The following is a 22967-nucleotide window of genomic DNA, read 5'->3' on the forward strand; positions in this document are numbered from 1 at the left end:
TGGTGAGGGACTATGGGCCGATCCCTGGGTTGAACACTTCTCACTTATATATATATATATAAACACACTTGCACGGACACAAAAACCAAACCTGTTGTTGTCAAGTCGATTCCAACTCATAGCGACCCTATAGGACAGAACAGAACTGCCCCATAGGGTTTCCAAAGAGCAGCTGGTGGATTCGAACTTCTGAGCCTTTGGTTAGCAGCAGAGCTCTTAACCACTGTACCACCAGGGCTCCATATACACGTGTATTTATGTATATATGTTGTTGCTAGGTGCCATAGAGTCAATTTTGACATAGTAACCCTACGTGAGAGTAGAACTGCCCCGTAGGGCTTTCTAGGCTGTAATCTTTACAGTAGCAGATTGCCAGGACTTTTTCCTGAGGAGCCACTGGGTGGGTTCGAACTGCTAACCTTTTAGTTAGCATCTGAGCATTTAACCACTTTGCCACCAGGGCTCCCTAACCCTATAGTCATCGAGTCGATTCCAACTCGTAGTGACCCTGTAGGACGGAGTAGGATTGCCCCATAGGATTTCCAAGGCTGTAAATCTTTACAGAAGCAGATTGCTACATCTTTATCCTGTGGAGCAGCTTGTGGGTTCAAACTGCCAATCTTTCAGTTAGCAGATGAGCGCTTTAACCACTGCACCACCAGGGTTCCCTATATGTATGTATGTATATATACACATGCATGTGTATATGCATATGCACACACACATATATATATAACATTACGTTACTTGATGACAAAGATTATTTGATTTTATTTGATCAAGAAGAGAGATTTCAGTGGCATCAGCAGGCAGGTAGTGAAGTGGGAAGGGAAGGAGGGAGGAATCCATGATGAAGGGATGGCTGGTTGTTGACTGGGTGAGAATATAAGAGGAGGCAAAGGTTTTTTTGTTTTTTTTTTTAAGATGAGAGCTTTACCCCATAATTAATGTAGTTAATATCACTAAAACTTTCACCTGGATAATCTTGAATTGGCAAATGTGGTGTTTTATATATATATATTCACAAAAGTAACAATTTTAAAAAGATGAGTGATTTACATTTCTGCCTCCCTTACTACACTACAAACACCTAAAAATAAGGGACATTGAGTTTGGGAGCCCCTCATTGCATGCCCTGTCAAGGGAAGTTGTGCTGTTAAGTCTTTGTGGATTTGCTGTGTGATAAGAGGCAAACCCCGTGGCTTCTCTGTGCCAGTTTCCCAGATTAGAAGTTGTTCTAGATGATTTTGAAATTCCTGTCTACCTCTGAGCTTCTCTGGATATGTGATATTACTTGTCCCTAGGAGTCCCTGGGTGGCAAAAGCGGCTAAGCGCTCGCTCAACTGCTGGCCAAAAGTTTGGCTATTTGAAGCCACCTAGAGGCACCTCGGCAGAAGGGCCTGGCAATCTGCTTCCAAAAGGTCACAGCCTTGAAAATTCTATGGAGCAGTTCTGCTCTGCACACATGGGGTCACCATGAGTCAGAAATGACTGCGCAGCAACCAATAACAAGTTTCTAACCAAGGCCTGGTGAACTGCTTTTGTGAAGATTGCTGTTGTTAGGTGCCATCGAGTCAGTTCCGACTCATAGTGACCCTGTGCACAACAGAAGGAAACACTGCCCAGTCCTGCGCCACCCTTACAATCGTTGCTATGCTTGAGCTCATTGTTGCAGCCACTGTGTCAGTCCACCTCGTTGAGGGTCTTCCTCTTTTCCGCTAACCCTGTTCTCTGCCAAGCATGATGTCCTTCTCCAGGGACTGACCCCTCCTGACAACATGCCCAAAGTATGTAAGACGCAGTCTTGCCATCCTTGCCTCTAAGGAGCATTCTGGCCGCACTTCTTCCAAGACAGATTTGTTCGTTCTTTTGGCAGTCCATGGTATATTCAATATTCTTCGCCAACACCACAATTCAAAGGCATCAACTCTTCTTCGGTCTTATTCATTGTCCAGCTTTCACATGCATATGATGTGATTGAATATACCATGGCTTGGGTCAGGCTCACCTTAGTCTTCAGGGTGAGATTAGAGCCAAGAAAACCCCATGAAGCAATTCTATTCTGTAACACACGGGGTTGCCACAAGTCCGGTGGCAACTAATAACAAAACAGTTTCTAGCCCCAGGGTAGGAACTGAGTTAATGTTGTCAAAATGGAAAAGAAAGCTTTGGAAGCTGGCTGGCTGTGTGGAGTTCGCCTCAAATTCACCTTTAGTGCCCCCTAGTGGCCATATCAGGGATCACAGTTTTTGTTAGGTGCCTTCGAGTTGGTTAGGACTCCTAGCGACCCTCTGTACAACAGAATGAAACACTGCCCAGTCCTGTGCCATCTACCACAAGCAGGACCATGGAATTGAGAATCTTCGGGCTGGGACTGCAGCCACACCCCCACTGCTCAAAGGTGGAGAGCCTTTTGGAAAAGGAGGTTCCAGTTCCCTCTACTATGGTAACAACTCCTAACTCAATGTCCAAAACGTCTGCCTGGAGTTCCTCACACACAGCTTAGGAGGGGGGCTTGCCTCTGCTCTGGACAGGCCGCTGCTAGACATACATTGCCCTGGGCAAGGGGGTCCTTCTGGGATTTGGTTATGGTCACTGTTCTCCTTAGGCAGAGATGGCTGAGTTCCTTGGGCATATAGTACCAAAAACCAAACCCATTGCTGTTGAGTCAATTCTGACTCATAGTGACCCTATAGGACAGAGTGGAACTACCCCACAGGGTTTATAAGGAGTGGCTGCTGGATTCGAACTGCTGACCTTTTGATTAGTGGCCAAGCTCTTAACCACTGCACCACCAGGGGACATAGTAGGTGTTCAATATTCACAAAATTAATGAATCTTGAGAATAACGGCCAGCGTTTGTGGAGTGGCCTAGGTTAGGGTAGGGGCTTGGCCTGAAGCCAGGGGCTGAAGTTACAACCAGTTTAGGTGAGGTCTATGCTAAGGCTGGGGCTAACGTGTGGGCTGAGGCTCTAATCAGAAAAGGAGTCTTTTCTCTATCCTAAAGGAAATGCCTGTCCTCTGACATGAGCCTCCACCCTGAGGACTATTGCCTGGGTCTTCTCCTTTCCTGCCTACCTGGGGCTGCCTGGGGCCAGCCTCTGTTGGCCATTCTGACCCCACCCCAAAGCACTTCCCCTCACTGCTGTCCTAAAAACTCACTAAAGAAGCTGAACTCTGCAGACTCTTCTACTGCCACCTCTCATTGTTTCAAATCAGCAGTGCTTTCTCCCCCATCTTTGCCTTGCTGCTGTGTCTTTCACCTCCTTCCCTTCCTGGCAAACTTCCAGTTACCCTTTGAGGCACTTGTCATCGATTGAATTGTGTCCCCCCAAAATATCTGTCAACTTGGCTGGGCCACGATTCCCAGTATTGTGTGATTGTGATTTTCCCGTGTTCTAAATCCTATCTCCATGATGTTAATGAGATGGGATTGGGGCAGTTGCATGAGGCAGGACTCAAATCTACAAGATTAGGCTGTGTCTTAAATCTCTTTTGAGACAGAAAAGAGAGACACCACCAGAGAGACAGGGAGACCACATACCACCAAGAAAGAAGCACCAAGAGCGTAGCACGTTCCTTGGATCCGAGATCCCTGCACTGAGAAGCTCCTCGGCCAGGGAAGATTGATGATATGGACCTTTCCCCAGAGTCAACAGAGAGAGAAAGCCTTCCCCTGGAGCTGGGGCCCTGAATTTGGACTTCTAGACTCCTAGACTGTGAGAGAATAAATTTCTCTTTGTTAAAGCCATCCACTTGTGGTATTTCTGTTATAGCAGCACTAGATGACTAAGACAGCCCCTCTTAGGTGTTACCTCCTCAAAGAGGCACCCCAGGTTGGGTTAGAGGCTTCTCTGTTACAGCTCTGACCACCCTAATTTCCAATGTTTGTCTCTGCTCTCATCATGGATTTCATCGATCTAACTCATGTCTATGTTCCAAGAAGCCCACTCACAGCTTCTGGCACAGAGGGGTCCCTGGTTCCGGGGGTCGATGAAAAGCAAAGGTAGGCATTTAGGAAATGAGAAAATGGGATGAGATCTTTTGGTCCTAGCTGGGAAGGATGCCCAGGTTTTACTACTCACTGAGATGTTGGTGTGGGATGAAATCACAAGGGTGACAGCAGGCCGGGCCTCTTTTTTGGTATAATTGAGGCCAGAAGGAGGGAACACAATTTGAATGAGCCACAAGGGCCCTTCCAGCTCAGCCATTCCAGGACCCTACAGTTAGACAGGTGCCCTTTACCACATGTGGTAGACAGCTTCTGAAGTGGCTTCCAATGACAGCCCCCTCCTCTCCACCCTTTTCCTGGCATTCATTCCCTTGTGTAATCCTCTTGAGTGTGGCCTAGACATAGTGACCTATATATAATGAATAGAATATGACAAAAGTGACAGGTTATCACCTCCAAGATTAAGTTATCAAAGACTATGACTTCCATCTTGCTTCCACTCTCTCTTTGGTTCTTCTTGCTTACTCTCTCTGATGAAGCCAGCTGCCATGTTGTAAGCTTTCGTATGGTGAGGCCCACGTGGCAAAGAACTAAGGTTGGCCTCTGGGCAGTAGCCATTGAGGAACGGCATCCTGCCAACAACCATATGAATGAGCTTGGAAGTGGATCCTTCCCCAGTCAAGCTTTGAGATAACTGCAACCTTGTGAGAGGCCCTGAAGCAGAGGACTCAGCTAAATCATACCTAGACTTCTGACCCGCAGAAACTGTGAAAAACAAAAGTGCTTTTAAGCTACTACGTTTTGGGATAATTTGTTACATAGCAAGAGATAACTAACATACCACAACAGGGCCATAAGGGCTAAGGAGCAAGAAGGTGGAGGGCTCAGAAGCCACTCCAGCTGGGGCCGGGGTCTTCTCCAACTCTCAGCGTCATGATGCAGATGGTGCCTCAACAATAACCCGTACAAAACTCTCGTTTTCATTTATTTGTCTAGGAATATACAAAAGTCTCACAGGGTACAATGATCTCATCAAGAGAAAACAACACAGAGCAGGGGCTGCGTTTCTTCCCTCACAAAGGCACAAAGATGTGGAGCTTGGGTTCAGGGGCCTCCTGTCTTGGAACCAGTCTGCTGCTCAGGGGGGCAGGCCCCATCTGTGAATAGGAAGAGGGATCCTCTTCCTCACACCCAGACTTGGGGGTGTGGGTGACGCATAACTGAGGCCACTGGGAAACATGATTCAGGCCAAGGCTGAGCCTGTGCTGGGTCTATGTCATCAGTCTCCTGAGGAAAACCGGTTGCTCCAACCAGAACATGGTGACCTAATAATCTAAGAGATGGTGAATCCGGGTCAGTCTTGTTCTCCAGTGTGGCACCATTGCCACCCCCATCCTCGCCCTGGAGACCAATGCAGGCAGAGATTTGAGAGACTGAAGTGGACTGTGGGGAGGAGCTGGAGATGTTCACGGGGGAAGGAGGGGGTGAGAGAGGTGAATCAAACTGGAGCGTGCCAGAGGCATACCACTGCCCTCTGCCAAACAGGGACAACTGTGCCCCCTGAGTCTTCTGCTTGACAAGAGGGACTGCCCTGTAGTCAAGTGTGGGGTGGCTGGGAATAGAGGTATTTGTATTAGAAATGGCTTCTGCCTCTCATCCCCCAGGGCAAAGACCAAACAATCTAACTGGCCTGAGTCACTAATGGCTGTCCCTCTTGTCCCAACTAGCCAGGACTAAATTTTCTCTGTCATTTTGAGAAGAGAAGAAGGGGAGTTGATGGAGAAACCAGAAAGGCCCAGATATGTTAGCCACCACCTAGAACAGGACAAACCAGAAGCGAAAGAGCTTGACGCAGTCACTTTTTCCTCCTTAAAAAAAACCTAACATTGTAATGGTTTAACAAAATTATTATAATTTCTTTTAAATAATCCACAGACACCCATGACGCTTCCAAATTTACAGAAAAGAAAAGCACTCGAGAACTCGGCAGAAAACGGTTTGCAGCTGGTTCCTCCCAGGGTTCCTGAGGGCTGAGTCAGTTCACCTCCAGGACCTCGGTCTCCGGGAGGCCGAACTTGGTCTTGTAGTTGTCAAAGAGCTTCACCAGGGCCTCCATGTACATGCTGTGGTACAGGTCAATGTCCTTCTGGGTCGGCTGCTCCACCTTGGGAATGGTGATGGGCTCACCCACTGCAGAGATGGGGCAGAGGTTAGTCAACACTGTTCAGTCCCCTTACCCCTACCTCCACTGTGATGCTGATGGCAGCACCCCTGTGCTATGTGCTTACACTATGTGTCAGGAACAGCACTGAGTGCTTTATGTGTCTCATCTCAGGCTGTCCTTCCTACAGATGAGAAGACTAAGGCCCAGGAGCAAGGGCCTGCCCAAGGTCACACAGCCACTAAGCAGCAGGTGGGCATGCAGACCAGCTGAACTAGTGCCCTCACCTAATGCACTCTGCTGGGGGTTCCTGTAAGAGCTGTGGGATCAAGTAACAGCTCTGCTTTTTGCCCTGCTTTGGGCAAGTGACTTCACCTCTCTGAGTTTCAGTTTCCTCATCTGTCACAGGGGGACCGTTCCTCATAGGGCTCTTTCTGGGGAGTAACTTGACATGCTTTGAAAAGTGCGGAAAGGGTGAGAGAGGGAGATGGAGATGGACATTTGTATATCTGTGCACTGTTTCATTTTCTTATCCTGCTCCATCTTTGTATCTAATCTATCCCCAAAAGTTCTGTCAATACTATTTCCCAAATTTCTCTCAAATCCATCCACTTCTCTCCCATCTCCACTGCTGTCCCCTCGATCCAAGCCACTGTCTATCACAAAAACCTCCTAACTGGTTTCCTGGCTTCCATTCTTGCCCCTTCTAAGCCATTTTCTACACAGCAGCTCCCAGCTCTACCACAAACTTTTAAAATGCAAATCTGAACCCTTCCCCCCAAAACACCCTCAAGTAGCTTTCTATTTTTAAGGTGAACTGCTCACAGGTCCCCGTCTCCTCTCGGGCGCACACTTGTGTCATGTTCCTGGCTGCCTTGTGGAGATCAGACCTGGCATTAAACAAACAAACAAACGATTGCCATGGAGTCAAGATTTGTGTATAACGAGTCAAGGGTGTGTGTGTGGCGGGGGGGGGGGGGGGGGGGTGGTCATGTGACCTAAAATGCAGGTAATCTGTCTCTATCTAAAAGTACAAAGCAAAACACCTGGCACTGATAACAGAAACTATCTGTGAGCTTTGGCCCCAAGAGTCCACTGCTTGTGACCCACACCTTCCTGACAGTGATCTCTAGTTTGTAAATTGTTAATACACACACATACACACACTTCTACAGCAGGTAATTCTCTGGACTCTTCTCAAGGGCATTCCCCAACTGTCCCAAATAAACCAACACAGCACAGCTAAGGGGCAACTGCAGCCACTTTTTGCTACAGTTCTCACAGGTTTATGCTCCAATCATGTTTTTTTTTTCTCTCTGCTCCTAAAAATTTATCCAGTCTTACTGCCAGAACTTCACTTAGCCTACTGTTTCTGACAGAAACTCTCTGCCTCCTCTCCTCTGCCAGATAATTTCTATTTAGCGTGTAAGAGTCACCGCCTCCCTGGGGTCCGCTCTGACCTTCAAAGCAACCCACGCCCCACACCCTCATCACCGTTGGTCTTTGCTGTAATATACAGTCTTTTCTGATAGACTGTGGACTCTGTAAACCCAGAGATGGCTGGGTCTTGTATTCTCACCTATCATAGGGCTTGGCTCATAGTAATGGAACTACAGTCCCCACCCCCACCCCACCTTTCCTCTCCTGGTCGTTCCCGTTGGGACCCGAATGTGTTGAAATACTCAGGGTTAAAAACATGGACAACAGAGCCAGGCGGCCCAAGATTTGAATCTCAACTTTACTGCAAACTAGCTGTGTGACCTCGGGCAAGTTAATTTCTCTGTGACTTGATTTCCTGATTTGTGAATGAGAAATATAATAGTAGCTACCTTTTAGACCTGAGTATTAAGTAAGTTAATATAGAAAGAGAACTAGAGCAGTGCCTGGCACACAGTAAATGCATGTGAGCTATCATCATCTTAAAAACAGAGAAAAATGCCTGGGCCCCACAACTCCCTCCAGCTATTGCCCCTATTTCTCTGCTGCTTAAAATAGCAAAAACTCAAGAGTGGTTCCTTCCCACTGTCTCTACTTCTCCCCTCCCATTCTCTCCTTGCCCTACTCATACTAGCTGGAGTATCCCCACCAGTCACTGAAACAGCCCTCGATAAGATCACCACGGGCTCCAAGTTGCCAAATCCAATGGTGGATGTTCAGCCGTCATCATCCTCCCCATCTCTGCAGCGATGGCACTGAAGATCACTTTCTCCTCTTGAAATACTTTCCCCTCTTGGTTTCTGGATGCACCTCACTCTCTTGGCGCTCCTCTTCCCTCTGGCTGCTCCTTCTCAGCCTTCTTTGTTGGCTCTACCTCATTTCCCCAACCTCTACTGCTGTCATGCCCCAGATTCCATCCTCCACCCTCTTCTTTATCTGCACTGTCTCCCCAGGTGGTCTCACCCCGTCTATAGCTTAAAATACTGCCGATGTGCTGCTGACCAACACTACATTCCAGGCTCGTCCTCTCATCCAGCCCTAGACTGGTATATCCAACACCATCTTGACACATCCACTAACAGGTACCAAAATGTAAGCCATCTAAAACAAAATTCTTGATTCTCTAACCCAAACCTGCTCCTCCTTGCCTTTTCCATCTCATTAAATGGTACCACTCTTTCCTGCCTTGTGCAGTCCAAAAACCTTGGAGTCATCCTTGACTCCCTTCTTTCGCTCACTAATATCCAGCATCGAGTTCATCAGCAAGGCCTGCCAAGTCTACCTTCAATTTGTATCTTGACTCTAACCTCCTCCCACCACCTCATCTGTCGTCATCATCCTCTGAGCCTACATCCTGTCTGAGACTGCCATCCTGTCATGCCTACACTGCTACAGCTCTTGCCTCTCCACCTACCTCAAGGACAAACATAAACTGGATCATACCATTCCTCTGCTCAAACCCTCCAGAGGCCTCTCATTACACACAATTCAATCCCGACTCTTACATGTGGGGATCTGAGTCTTGCCCAATTCATTGCCGGCATCTCCAATGTCTCCCCCTCTAGCACTTGTTCTTTTTTCTGTTCCACCCTTGACTTTTTTCTGTTCCCTGGATACACTAAGCTCATTCCTGCCTCAGGGTCTTACCACATGCTGTTCATACTGGCAGGAATGGTCTTCTGTTCTATCCTCACATGGCTGGATCCCTCCCTTAATCCTTTGCTGAGGCCTTCTTGGATCGCTATCCTCTCACCTGGCTTTATCGTTCTTCACAGCACTCCTTCAGATGAAATTATCCTGTCTGCTTCCTCCACTAGAATACAAGCTCCAGGAAGGTAAAGACACAGCCTCAGTGCACCACTGTTGCCTAGAGCAGCACCCGAAGTATTGTAGGCCATCAATAACCCGTTACCATAGAGTCGATTCCAACTCATAGCGGCCCTATTGGACTGAGAAAAACTGCCCCGTAGGGCTTCCAAGGCTGTAATCTTTACAGAAGCAGACCACCACATCTTTCTCCTGTGGAGCAGCTGGTGAGTTCGAACTGCTGACCTTTCGGTTAGCAGCCAAGTGCTTAACCACGGTACCACCAGGGCTCCTTAGGCAACTGATAAATAATTTTAAAAGTTAAACTATTCTCCAATCTGTGCCAAATATTTTGCTGGCCCTGCCACATGGGCCAACTCCCTTTCCAATATGTCCTTCACACAACAGCCAGAACAACTCTAACGCAGATCTGACAGGGGTGACACCCTACGCTCAGGACAACTCTCAGCCCACAGGCTAGGGGACTCACCGACAGTGGTGATGGGCTTGGAGTAGGGCACCAGCCCCCAGGTATCAGAGGAGAAGAGGCCTCGGCCATGGAAGATGCACGGGGCAAAGCCAATGTACTTCTGGAACTTCTTCTGGACCCATCGGCCCCAGGAGCCCTCCTCAAAGATCACCTGCTTGAACACGTCATTCTCCCCAAAGGAGTAGGTAGGAACCAGGTCGGCTCTGGAAGGGAGACGACAGGGCCTGTCACACCCTAATGGCTGGCTTTAGTTCCCACTTTCAGCCCAAGAGGCCGCTGATACCAGCGAGGCTCACCCCTGCCCCCAGGGGTATACCAGAATCACTTGGAGGGATCCCACACTCACATGTCCCGCACTACCAGACATGGACAGGCCTGGGCTCTATTGGTGACCAGGGATCATGTCAGAGCTTTGGGACCACCAGGCAAGAAGGAAGGTTGAAAGCTCTGCTCTGGAATGCCTGTTCTTCTCCGTCATCCTTCAGGGCCTGCCTCCCCTGGGAAATCCTCCCTGTCACACCCACCATCATCACCAGGTGGAGTCAGGATTCCTCGGCCCCGGCCCCATATTCGCCCCAGTGTCACAGCTCTTGGCACACTGTCTGTCCTTGCCCTCTCCCCCTGCTCCCTGAAGCCAAAGACTGGGTCTGGTTTGACTGTATCCCCAGGGCCCAACACAGGGTCTGGCACTGAAGAGCAAGGTCTTCTCGCTGAAGCCTGAGCTAAGTTCCTGAGGAGAGAGAGAAGGGCTGCTGTCACCCCTGCCATGCTCCAGGCTGGATGGGTCCTAGATGGAGTGGCTTAGTGCCACCCCTAATGAGTGTGTGACTGCAGGTCACACCCTCTCCCACTCTGGCTATGTCGCTGCTGGAAGTACTTCATCCCAGGGCCCATGCCTCCTCCTGGGGTCATCTGGAACCCAGACATGAGAAGAAAAGAGCGGGCTTGGAGCCCAAAGAGCTCAGCTCCCTGACCAGGTCACTTAGCCTCACTCAGTTTTCTTAAGTGGAAAATGCGGATGTCATCATCTGCATGACTGCCCGGGAATCAGAAGAGACAAGTGAAAACGTTTTATCAAATGAAATGTGCTAAATAGGTGACTACATAGAATGTATCTTTGCTTTTCTAGAAAGGGTGACAGAACTCCAATTTGTCCAGCTCCTCTCAGCTGTCCTCAGGGTCACTGCCTCCAAGAAGCCTTCCCTGATGTTTCCAGCCATACATCCTCCTTCCTAACCTCTTGCTCTCCTAGCATCATGATACATTTTGGTCGCAGATGGTGAGTCTTTTCATAGTCCCATTCTGATGCTTATGCACACATAAGCTTGGCTTCGTAGCTGACTTTCAAGAGCCCAGGAGACACAGGCTGAATCTCTGCCCCACCCAGATACCCAGCATATACTTGGCAAACTTGGCCCGAATGTCCCTGTCTGGGCTCCAACCTGCCCTCTCCCGCAAGATGGTGAACTCTCTCCTGTGACTTCCAGGAATCCAGGCCCTGCCTCCAGGGGCTAAGAAGGCTGCTGCCCTGAGCCCAGAATAGCTGCAGGATTGTGTGTGTGCATAGAGGAGGCACTTACCCATGGCGCAGGGCCAGTTTCACAAAGCCCTTGCGGTTGCGCAGGGTGACGGCATTCTTGCCGGGCATGGAGCTCAGAGACTCGGCTGCACCTCCCACTACGATGATGACAGCATTGCCACTCCCATTCTTTGAAAGCAGGTACTCTATGGTGTCCCGGTTGACAGGGCAGATGCCTGGGAGGGAGCGGGGGGATGCACAATCAGGGCTGCCCACTGATGCACTTTCCGCCCCCTGCACACGGTCATGTGTAAGAGGAAGCATCCTGGGACTTGGGCCCCAGATCTAACCCGACCACTTCTAAGTTGTATAGGTAAGCTATTCGTTTTTCAAAGCCTCAGCTTAAAAACTTACTTATTTATAAAATGGGGACATGATAAAAGGTTATTTTGGGGATTCATTCATTTGGCAAACATCTCCTCTGAGGTCCTGTCAGGCTGGTACCTGGTGCTGAGGACCCAGATGAATCAGGCTGGTGAGGGTGATGAGCAAGTGCACAATGACAGTGCCACGGGCAATGACTAGGTTGTGCAGTGGGCAGCACAGGGGCTAAGGGTGCCCAGAGAAGGTCTCCTAGCGGAGAGGTCTCCTAGGGGAGATGCTCCGCACACTTCTCCTCTCTCATTTATTTCTCTCGAGCAGGACCCTGAGATGGAAGGTCTGCAGCCCTGTTCTTAAGCTCCCCCTCCTCTTTCCCGTCGCCCAGATCCTTCTCTGCTCCTTCTCCCTCGTCCAGAGAGAAGGTCACAAGCCAAGGGAGGTGTCAACCCTAGGCCTGAAGAGACCCACAAGCTGGTGTCATGGCCAGGTACCTGGCTCCTGGCATCTCAAGCAACCACATGCCTGAATCCAAGGTGGGTCAGGGGTGGTAATATGGCAGGGCCTGGTGAGACGCCAGGGACTGGGTCTGTTTGACTGAAAGCTGCCTGGAGGGTGGAGGGAAGGATGGGCCAAGCAGAACTGACCAGAAAGTCTTAAGGAGAGAGGTGGTACCAACTGGGACTCAGAAGGGACCTTATGTGTCAGATATTTTTACAGGTGAGAAAATAACTCAGAGAAGTTAAGTGACATGCCCAAAGTCACACAGCTAGGAAATAGTACAGCTGGCCATTCTCTGCCTCCTAGTACACAGGCAGAGCCCAGGAATAGGGCCCAAGGCAGAGAAAAGCAAAGTTAGGCTGAACCCAGGCCCAGCTCTGGTGCAGCAAGATTGCTGAGTCCTGCAGCCAGGGGTCAGCCCAGCAGCCAGTAGGGCCTATGGAGATGGCAGAGGTAGAAGCCACCAGTTTTAACACCAGCTTCATCCTCTCTGCCTAGACTCTTGCCTTCAGGCCAAATCAGTGCTCCAATTTCCTCCTGAGAAAGGAGTCCAACTTCTCCAGACCCCTGGAGCAACCCAACATCTAAGGCAGTGTCTCTCAACTTCTTATCACAGGGTGAGGCCCAGTCACCCTTCCCTTCCACTTATCAAAAGCCTATCAAAACCCAAGCCGAATGTCACCTCCTATGTGAAAAGTCTTCCGTACAAGATGGAATGAGTCCTTCTGTGCTCTGGGACCCAGAGAACACTGCCCACATCTCTGTGTGAACACCTCCCCAGCTCAGCCTTGATGCACCTGTGTCTGTGGCACCTTGTAACTCCCAGCATGGGACCAGCTGCAGGTGACAGCATGTTGGCTCCCAGGCCTATTGTTCTGTTAAGTGGAGAGGGCAGGGAGAGGGGGATTCTCACCTCCGGACATCAGGTATTCTCTCAGCACTGGCATCCGGAAGTTGCCGGCCAATGTGGCCAGGTAGGGTCTTATACCAGCGAACTTCTTGCTCACTTCTGTGGCCTCTGTGCCAAAGTTGCAGAAGATGCCTAGGCCCATGATGCCGTGGGGGTGGCTTCCTAAGATATAGTTCCTGGTGGTCAGCAGGTTGTGTGTCTTCACCAGCTGTGAGAGAAGCCCGGAGTCAGAGGAGAATGGCAAGGAAAGGGGTACTGCAGTGGGGGGACCAGGCATGCCAATCCCCACCTGGGACTCTGAGGGCCTGAGGGATTGGAGTGACTCTCCACACCTGACCTCAGATCTTCACTACTGGGGCCACAGTGCCAGGTGTCTGGCAGTTCCCTTGCGGATTGTGAGTCCCTGGGAAATGTTCTCCATCACTCCCCCGAATCCCCAGGTCGTCTTATTCATCCTCTGTCAGCCTTCTGCCTTCCCTCCTTTGGGGCCCATCCTCCTCACCACAGCCAAAGTGATTATTCTAAAACCCAAAGCCAACCACCTGTCACTCCCAGACTAAAAAGAGGTGTCTAACTTCCATGAGGATAAAGTCCAAGTCTCTAAGTTTGGCAATCAGAGCCTTGGCTGCAAGCCCAGCCTCCACTGTCAGTCTCCTGAAACTCTGGGCTCCTTGGAGGCGGGGTCTATCTGACCCCCGTGCTCATGGGATGGATGACCCAGCCCACCAGAGAAGGGCCAGTGCAGCTGGTCTGAATGGAAACTTCCTGCCAGGCAGCCAGGCTCAGCTCAGGCTCTTGGGCAGGAAGGACAGGACAGGTTAAGCAACAGCGTTCGTGCCAGCCACGAGGGCACGAGGGGAGGGGCTGCAGCAGCTTCTGACCTGCGGTGGCACTATCGGCACTATCCTATCGACAAAGCTGACCTGGGATGCTCCAAAGAATGATTGGCTTCCGTGGGGCCCACCCCCTGCCCTGGGGCTAGTGGCTTGGAGGATGGGGTGATGCAAGGTTTCCAGAAACCCTCAGCCAAGAGAGGCGTGGAGCCAGAGACCTCTACCCAGCTTACAAGGAACATGATAGGGGCGGGGGGTGCTAAGCATCACTTTTTTCCTGGTTAGAAACATAAATACTCAGAATTTCAAAAATATAGAAAAGTTAAAAAAAAAATCAAAAGCACCTACAATATCTCCATCCAGACGAACCACTCTGATACGTTGATGGCTTTCCTTTTTCCACTCACACACACACGTATTTTTTTTTTTAACCACAAAATTGAGATCACATGGTTCGAAATTACCTTTATGTCATTTTCTACCAAATATGTGATAGCTATTTTTCCTCATCAAAATTCCTCAGTAATGTGCTTTCTCATGGCTGCGTATTATTTTACCACACAGCTCGGCCACATGGAATAGAGCTCCAGGTGACGGACCTGTAAAGAACTTCCAATATTTCCCTCTAGGAAATAATGCATCAGTAAATATCTTTGTCCACATATCTGATTGTTTTCTTGGGACATACTTCTGGCAATATAATTCCTGGGCCACAGAACATAAACATTTTGGCCCTTTTGGCTGCCCTGCCTGCAGGGAGGCGGTTCCACTAACATTCCCACCTGCAGCGCACCAGAGGCCCACCTCCCTGCACAGCAGCAGCTGCTGCAAGGCACGTCACTGGCCCTCGGATGAATCGGAGAGCCCGGGTTTTTCATGACTCCTTCGGGAACCTCTGGGCTGAAGGGAGGAACCTGTGCCCAGTTTGCGGGGAGACAGTGCTGGTGGCCAGTCTCAGAAAACTGAAATCCAAACTTTTACCTCTTAACAGGTGACAGATGCCTGAGAGGGGATGGGACACAGGGTGACTGGTACCATTCTAAACTCTGTGACTGCCAGTATGTGTAAGTGTTAGAAAGACTCCTTTAGTTTTACCACCTATTCCTTAGGACAGTCATACTCTTTCTCCCACTTCACCTTCGGTAAGTGGGAAACCCAGTTGACTCCCAGCTGCCCACCAAATAAATGGGGGAACAGCAGCAGCCTAATCCATGGCTAGTGGGGTGTGGGGGCAGTGAGGGGATCAAAGGAGCCCAGTTTTACATGAGCTTTGCAAGGTTGTTGTTGTGATGTTTTACCTCCTAAAGAGCAGGTCTGCCCAGCAATTAACCTCTCAGTAAAGCTAGAATTAAAAAGCCCCTGTGCCAGTTTCCATTGAAAAGAAAGGCACTGAGTTAACAGCTTAGGCAGCCAGTATAGGATTGGAAACTTGCTTTTGAGCTAATGTCCAGGCCTGTCCTGATAACCAGGAGCCCAAAGCACAGAATTGGCTGGGAAAGCCCTGAAGATTTGGGCCAGTCCTTTGATTACAAGATGGAGACTGATGCCTAGAGAAGGGAGTTGCCACTTCCCCTGAGACGGTCATAGCAAATCGCCATCCATGTCTAGACCAGGCCACCAGCTGCACTTTTCCCTGGTGGTTGGGATGTAGATGTGTCCCCTGAGGGAAACTCTACCTAGCCACTCAACACCCTATCTGGTTAAATGAGGCACCTCAGGGCACAAGGCAGGATAATGGCCCTTGGTGCTATACCCAGAAGAACACCTTTGATCTGTCCTCATGCCATACTCCCGTCCCCCAGGGCTGGACAGAGTATCCATTCAGGAAGGAGGAAGAAGGGCACTGCTGCTGAAGGTTCTGCTGACATGCCCTCTCTTGTATTATCCCCTGACTTCCACAGCAAAGCCCCAGCCTATGGTAGAGCCCAGGCCAGGCTGGCTGGCTAACGAGAGCCTGGGACACGTTCCTAGCAAACCAATCCTCACACTCTGCCTCCCAAACCACACAAGGTCAGACTGTTGGAGCAGGAAAGGTACTCAGGTAGGCTGGTCCCACCCCATACAGAGGAAGACACTCAGGCTCAGACAAGAGCAGGGACTTTCTAAGCTTACACAGCAGAGCAAGGTAGTGCCAGGACTAGAACTTGGGGATTGGTGCTCCCAGCTCAGAGCTTACTCCAGGCTGATTCTATCACCTGGTCAGCAAGCTGGCTGATGCCCGTGATGGGAGGATTCAGTGTGAAAGCTGACAGGCTTCTATTTGCACATCCCTGCTGAGCTGAGCCAAGCTGCCACCCCTAAATGTTACAGAGGCCTCACGAAGGTAGAGGAATGTATGGGGAAGAGAATGGCCCATGAAGCAGAGTCCTGGTTCCTACACCAGCTTGCCAGTAACTTGCTTTGTGACCTTAGGACAGTCCCTCCTTGCTGGGCCTCAGTCTCCCCATCTGTGAAATGAGGCAGATGGACAGACAGATGATTCTTAGCTTAGAAAGCCTTTCCTGGTTTCCTCCCTAAAGAGCCTGTCTATATTTCAGGGAGAGGTGACCCAGGGCAGTACCCACTCATCTTCCAGGTAGTGGACAGTGCTGTTGGCTGCTGCTAACACACAAGCCCCACTTCTGCTGGGGGAAGGGATGTTCTCTGGGCCAGCTGAGTTGCTCTGGTGGCAAAGAGAAGGGAGTGGGGAGGGATGGGTAGGTGAAGCTGGAGATCATTATACAACCACTAGCAAGAGGCTGGGTAAAGGGGGTGGGACAGGAGGGCCACCCATAACCTCACAGAACATTAGAGCTGCCCTGACGTCAGGTCACCAAGGCCAAACCCTCCCTGTACGGAAGGGGAGACTGAGGCCCAAGGGGGAGGGGCCTGGCCAAGGTAACCAGCAGGCCAGGGCAGAGCCTGGGCTAGGCCTCAGGTTGAGGCTCAGTGCCTCAGCTTGGCTTTGGTTTTGGTGCCCTGGAGCCCTCACACGGCCAGCCCACATGCACCCTGTGGCTCTGAACTTCCAGGTGACTTCTTGGAACAAAGGTATGATAAGAACAAAGAATTTTGTTTCCATTCTTTTGGAAGGGCAGAGATCAGGTGGGGAAGGGACACTCGGTTTTGTTTTGGTTCTTCCTAAGGGTGAGGATCAGGTGGGGAGGGGGACCCACCTGTCCCAGGTCTGACCAACAATCATCATCAGGAGGGGGCTATCAGCTTCAAGGAAGCTTTCTGAGGACTAGGCCACAGTGGGCCCTGGGCAGGCCATGCTGAGCACTGTCTGGGGCTAGGCCCCTGAGGAAATGGCCCAGGAGAGAGAGGTGGAGTCCATAATCCCTCAGGCAAAATCAAAATTTACCACTTTTATCATGTAAACAACTCTATTTTGCAGATAAGGTAAAGGAGGTTCCAGGAGCTTGAGAAAGTGGACAATGGTCCCCAGGGGCAGAAAGTGACAAAGTCTAGTAAAAAAAAAAAATTTTTTTTTTTTTTTTTTTAGTAGGATTCATTAAATAGTGAACCTCCCAGGCAGGTCCCAGGTCTGACCCTGTGTCCCTATGCCTAGCACAGAGCCAGCACTGGACAGGGAGCGACAATGGCAGGTCAGTGAATACGGTGACAGAGCAGGAGACAACCCTAGTCTCCAGGCCCAACCAGGAAGTGGGTATCAATCCAATGTGGAAGTCCTGGCACTGAATCTATCCCAGAGAAGCAGGCAGTAGGAAATCAGTGGGAAAAAAACCTGGAGCCGGGATTCAGGAAGTCTGGGTTCTAGCATTAACGCTGCTGCAGACTTGCTCTGCAAACCTAGATAAGTCCTTGTCCCTCTTAGGGACTCGGTTTTCTCACCTCCAGAATGAGAGGGCTGGGTCCCATGATGTAACATCACCCCAGCAACAACAGCTTCAAATTCTTAGCTGACAAGAGATGGGGTCAGGGAAAGGAGGGGTGGCAACCTTGACCCCGAGGAGTAGGAAGGTCCTGGGAAAACTGGGTTTTGGCTGAGGTGGGCAGAGGGAGCCCGTCCTGGAGCACCCCCACAATACTGAGTGCAGAGGAGAAATGCGGGACTACTCAGTCACCTCCTCCAGGTAGCTCGCTGGGGTGTCTCTGTTGCTGACTCGCAAGAGTAAATGTACACCACCCTACACCATGCACTTTCACACTCACACGCTGCATCCAATCTTTGGGACCAACCACTTTCTGCTGGGTTACCTCAGCAGCTAAGGCGTGCCAGGGCTGGGGCACTGAGTGAGCTGGCCAGACAGGTCTTTCCTCTGACGGGAAAACCTTCAAGATTATGCCAGAGTTATCCACAATCCACCAGGACTGCCCACATGCACCAGGGCCCCAGATGCCTCTGCCTGCCAGCCCTGCTTGCCTACCACACACACAGCCGGGCAGACACAGATGAGACTGAAAGCCAGATGGAGCCATCATTTACCCTGCCAGGACCTCAGGGTTGGCCCCAGAGAAGACTAGTGCTTGGGCCCCAGAGCAGCTAGTGGTGGAAAGGGAAGGAAACCAAGAGACCAGCTTGCCTGAACTTGCTTCATATGAGAAGACTGTGCCTTGGAAGGGATAGAACCTCACCCAGGGTCATAATGGGCTTTCCTGCCTCTTTCTTTTAAGCCTGCGAGAAGTCTGCGTACGTACCCCAACTCATTTCCCACAGCTGTGGAGCACGGAGAGGCAGCATGCTGTGGTGGGAAGAGCCTTCAAAAGATCTTACAGGAATGCTTCTCTCAGCCTGTCCCTGCATGGGTTACTGGGGGTCATGGCTGTGGGGATAAGGGCCTAGGAAGTTTGATGTGCAGTGAAAGAAGGAGAGACCTGGGAGCTGAAGTGGTTGGGGAAAGCTTCTGGAGGAGGTGCTCCTAGAATTCCACCTAAAGGAGAGGTAGCACTGAGGAAGCAGGGCAACAGCCAGAGCACAGGCAGCTGAGTTTGAGAATAAGCCTGGGGTGTGGGAGATGGTGAGGCGGCAGAGTGAAGAGAGAGGATCTCCATTTATTGACAGCCTGCTAGGAGCCAGCGCCTTTCCATAAGGAGTCTCCTTTAACTCTCATAGCAGCCTGTAAGGCATTGAGTCAATTCCCTTTTTACAGAAGGGGAAACTGAGGGTCAGGGAGTGGCAAAGCTACATGAGGATAGTGAAAAGTTGAGGTGAGATTCCAACTGCTGTCCTGCCCCAAATCCCATGGCCATGACCTCCAGTTACCTACCTAATGACTGGCTGAGAGAAGTGTTTCTATAGAGAAGTATTTCTATAAGATCTTCAGAAGGCAGGGAAGGAAGTCTGCCCCTCTTCATTACTCTGAGTTCTCTTCCTGGCCAGATGAACCTGAACCTCCTTAGTATTGCCCTTGTTAAGCCACCTCTATATTAAGTTAAAGGATTCTGGTGGTACAGGGGTTAAGCACTTGGCTGTTAAACAAAAGGTTGGCGATTCGAACCCACCAGCCCCTCCAAGGGAGAAGACGTGGCAGCCTGCTTCTGTAAAGATTTCCCCAGTGCCGTCGAGTCGATTCTAACTCATAGTCAGACCTATAGGACAGAGTAGAACTGCCCCATAGAGTTCCCAAGGAGCGCCTGGTGGATTTGAACTGCTGACCCTTTGGTTAGCAGCCATAGTGCTTAACCACTACACCACCAGGGTTTCCATCTGTAAAGATTACAGCCTTGGACACCCTACAGGGCAGTTCTGCTCTGTCCTATAAGGTCGCTATGAGTCAGAATCAACTCAAAGGTAACAGGTTTGGTTTCTTTGGTATAGTATATTAAGTTATGCCCTTAATATTCACTGAAGGGTGGAACAAGGAATGGCCGTAATATCTACTATTATAAATACCTGCTCCTTATTATCACTCAGGATATAACATATATGTGTAAAATATATATACTGATCATGTTTCCCTTTTTGCCTTGGCTGCCAGGAATTTCAGACCTGAATGTGAAGTTCAATAACAACTTTGTTGACCCTTATGGCTGAAACACTAGTTAGGGTTTTTTTTCCCCCTCAAGCCTTGATTTTCTCGTTACACTGTACAGTATTATATGTATCCTAAAACTAGTTGCTGTCGAGTTGATTCTGACTCATGGTAACCCCGTGTGTGTCAGAGCAGAACTGTGCTCGACAGGGTTTTCAATGGCTGATGTTTCTTCCAAGGTGCCTCTGGGTGAACTCTAACCACCAACCTTTAGGTTATCAGCTGAGAAGTTAACTGTTTGCACCACCCAGGGACTCCACATGTATCCTAAATTGCCTCAGAATCTGCACAACACAGATAGAGTATGAACAGATGTTTACAGTGGGAGACGTCACAGGGTTCAACTTGGCACATGTTGAACCACTTAACCCACTGGGTGGGTACGTTAAGGTCTGAGTTCAGATTTTTATCCGCTCCCACCTACCCAAGATAACACCCAGGAGGCTTTACCTGGACGGGAAAGTAGTCTCGAAAGTAGCGCCACACAGCCCAGTTTCGGACCCACTCTGACCTCCTGCCACCTTCCAGAAAATAAAACACAATGTTGGGAAGGAGTGGGGATCGGGGGGTGGTGGCGGGGAGACTTGGGCAAGGCAGACAAGACAGGAGAGTTGAAAAATGCTACAAGGCCCCAAGGAAACCAGGAATACAGGCCTGCCAGTTAAAAACTCACAGGTAGAGGACTATCTCCCTATGCAGAACCTGCCCCCCCTCCCCCTAGTGCCCCCTTCTACATTCACTCTCTTGTGTTATGTAAACTTTGATTGAGACTGAGCACCTATGGGGACCAAAATGGCGCCCTTTGAGGAGCTTTCACCCACTCCTCCAAACCACACTCTGGCCTAGCCCAGTGCTTTTCACATAGCAGGTGCAGGAGGTGGGCAGTCCAAAGGGTGAGGGGGTAAGCCGAGGGAGGCCGTCGGTGCTCCTACCTTTCTTGGGCGTGTTCCAGTCAAACACCAGCCAGGTGAAGTAGAGCACGGAGATGAGCCAGCAGTCAGTGCAGAACGTGTACATGAAGATGATGCTGCCGGCCATTCCTGCGGGGGGCAGGCAGATGGCCACAGGTCAGGCCCTGCTCCCCCATGGATAGGCCTCAGTCTCCTCTCTGGGCAATGGAGATCTGGGGTCCTGAACCAAGACTCACCAAGTGACTAAGTGAGCATTTATCATGGTACTAAGCTAGGCACAGCTGGGGCCACAGGCAAAGTGGGTCTGTGACCATGTCATGTGAGAAATGGCTAAGGGAATGCTCAGCTTGGGGAGGAGTAGGCTCACAGGGACACGAGTCTCATAGCCCTAGACTCTGATGGAATGTTCTGGCATCAAGGGGCACAGGGGCTCCCTGCTGCCTGGGCAGTAATACCGGAGGAGGTAGGCTTTAGCTTCCTGTAAGTCTCTTCTGGAGCTGTTCTTGCTGTCCGCTCCTTGCACGTTCCCCCACCCAGTGTCCAGCACAGAATTGCTGTGGAGGAGGAGAGGGAAAACCTTCCAAGAGCCACTGCATCTCGGGATTTGGGCTGAGCCGCTTCTTTGTGAGACAGGGTAAATTTTACCCCATTTTGGAGGTAACAACACTAAGGTTCAAGGGGGAAGTAACTTGCCCATGGTCACCTGGCAGGATAGTGGCAGAGCCAGAATGCAAACCCAGGTCTGACTATAAAGGACATACTCTGTGTACCAGACTTTAGAAGTTCGCCAAAAATTACATGCCCCAGACTGTCACTGGAGGAACCTGAGTGAGGGGATTTCTGTTGCCCCCCGACCCCAGGCCAAAGGAGCTTCCACCTGGGGGGGTGGGGTGGACAGAACCCATCAACTTTTCTCTCCCCAAGAACCCTAACAGGGCACTCAGAAGGCTCCCCTGCGGCCAGCTTCCATCTGGTCACTCTGTTCTGGGCCAGCTGGCCACAAGATTGAATAACCTGGCACAGAAGGGAAGGAAAGTCAGCGCCAAGCCTGGTTTATCTCATGACTCACCCCCAGATGCCCTCACAGGGGTTCTCTCTTTCCAATTCCCGTCCAGCCTTCAAGGCCTGGCTCAGACCTCATCTCTTCAAGAAACAACCCTCAATATCATACTATCCCACATCATGCATCGCTCACCTCTGAGAGACTAAAAAGAAGAAAAAAAAAAAAACACCTATTGCTGTCAAGTCAATTCTGACTCATAGGAACTCTATAGGTCAGAGTAGAACTGCCTCATAGGGTTTCCAAGGCTGTAATATTTATGGACGCATACTACCACATATTTCTTCTGTGGTGTGGCTGGTGGGTTCAAACAGCTGCTCTTTTAATTAACAGCTAAGCACTTAACCACTGAGCCACCTCTTTGGCCCCTAGTGTCCAGTACAGGGCTGGGGGGCAGCAGGCACTCCCAGTTCGTAGAAGAAGCATGGTGTCCTTCTAGCACCCTCTCCATTGCTCCCAGGGAGAACCCAACTCATTCTGCGTGCCCATCTTGTGCTGGGCACTGAGCTTGTCAGGGGTGCTCCAGGGCTGCCTGGCTCTGGAGCTCATCCTGTCTTCTTCCCAGCACGCTGGGCTTCCTTTGGTTTCCTGAGGGAGAGGGTAGGGCCAGCCACAGATTCTCCAGGAGCCTAAGAGTTCCTGGAGGGCAGGGGAATGGTGGCCCTCTGTCCTCCCCAATCCAGTCCTGTTCTAGACTCCTGAGCCAGCGTCTCCCCAGGGTAGCTCAAGATAGAACACAACTACCTTGGGAGGGGCAGTGAACATAGAGCGGCCAGGCATCCAGTTTTTCAGGACCAGCTTAGGAGTGTGACATACAGATGCGGAAGATTAACCTCTAGGGAAGCATGTGCAGTCTAGAAGACCCTGTTAAAGGCAAACTGTGAAGGACTTGAGACAACTTGGTGAATGGCTATATCTAAGTTAAGGCCACTTACAAAGTCATTCACATTGTCCTGTAGTTTGCCTCTGGTCCCCTTTCTTAGGTCTGGAAAAAGGGCCACTCTAGCTCTATAGGCTCCACAGGTACCCAAGCT

The 22967-nt window shown here is 50.3% G+C and overlaps 1 protein-coding gene across 1 annotated transcript in view; it reads right to left on the reverse strand.

The window, feature by feature from the left end:
- Positions 1–4918: 4918 nt before the first annotated feature.
- Positions 4919–22967, reverse strand: part of DGAT2 (diacylglycerol O-acyltransferase 2) — a 38521-nt gene continuing 20472 nt past the window's right edge. Inside the window, exons 3-8 of the mRNA XM_049889789.1 lie at positions 20895–21002; positions 20413–20483; positions 13158–13362; positions 11427–11601; positions 9847–10049; positions 4919–6142 (exon numbers count right to left, since the gene is read on the reverse strand). Coding sequence (XP_049745746.1) covers positions 5988–6142; positions 9847–10049; positions 11427–11601; positions 13158–13362; positions 20413–20483; positions 20895–21002 — 917 coding nt within the window. The 3' untranslated portion in view covers positions 4919–5987. The remainder of the gene's footprint in view (positions 6143–9846; positions 10050–11426; positions 11602–13157; positions 13363–20412; positions 20484–20894; positions 21003–22967) is intronic.

This window comes from Elephas maximus, chromosome 7 (genome assembly GCF_024166365.1).
Source record: "Elephas maximus indicus isolate mEleMax1 chromosome 7, mEleMax1 primary haplotype, whole genome shotgun sequence".
Lineage (NCBI taxonomy): Eukaryota > Metazoa > Chordata > Mammalia > Proboscidea > Elephantidae > Elephas > Elephas maximus.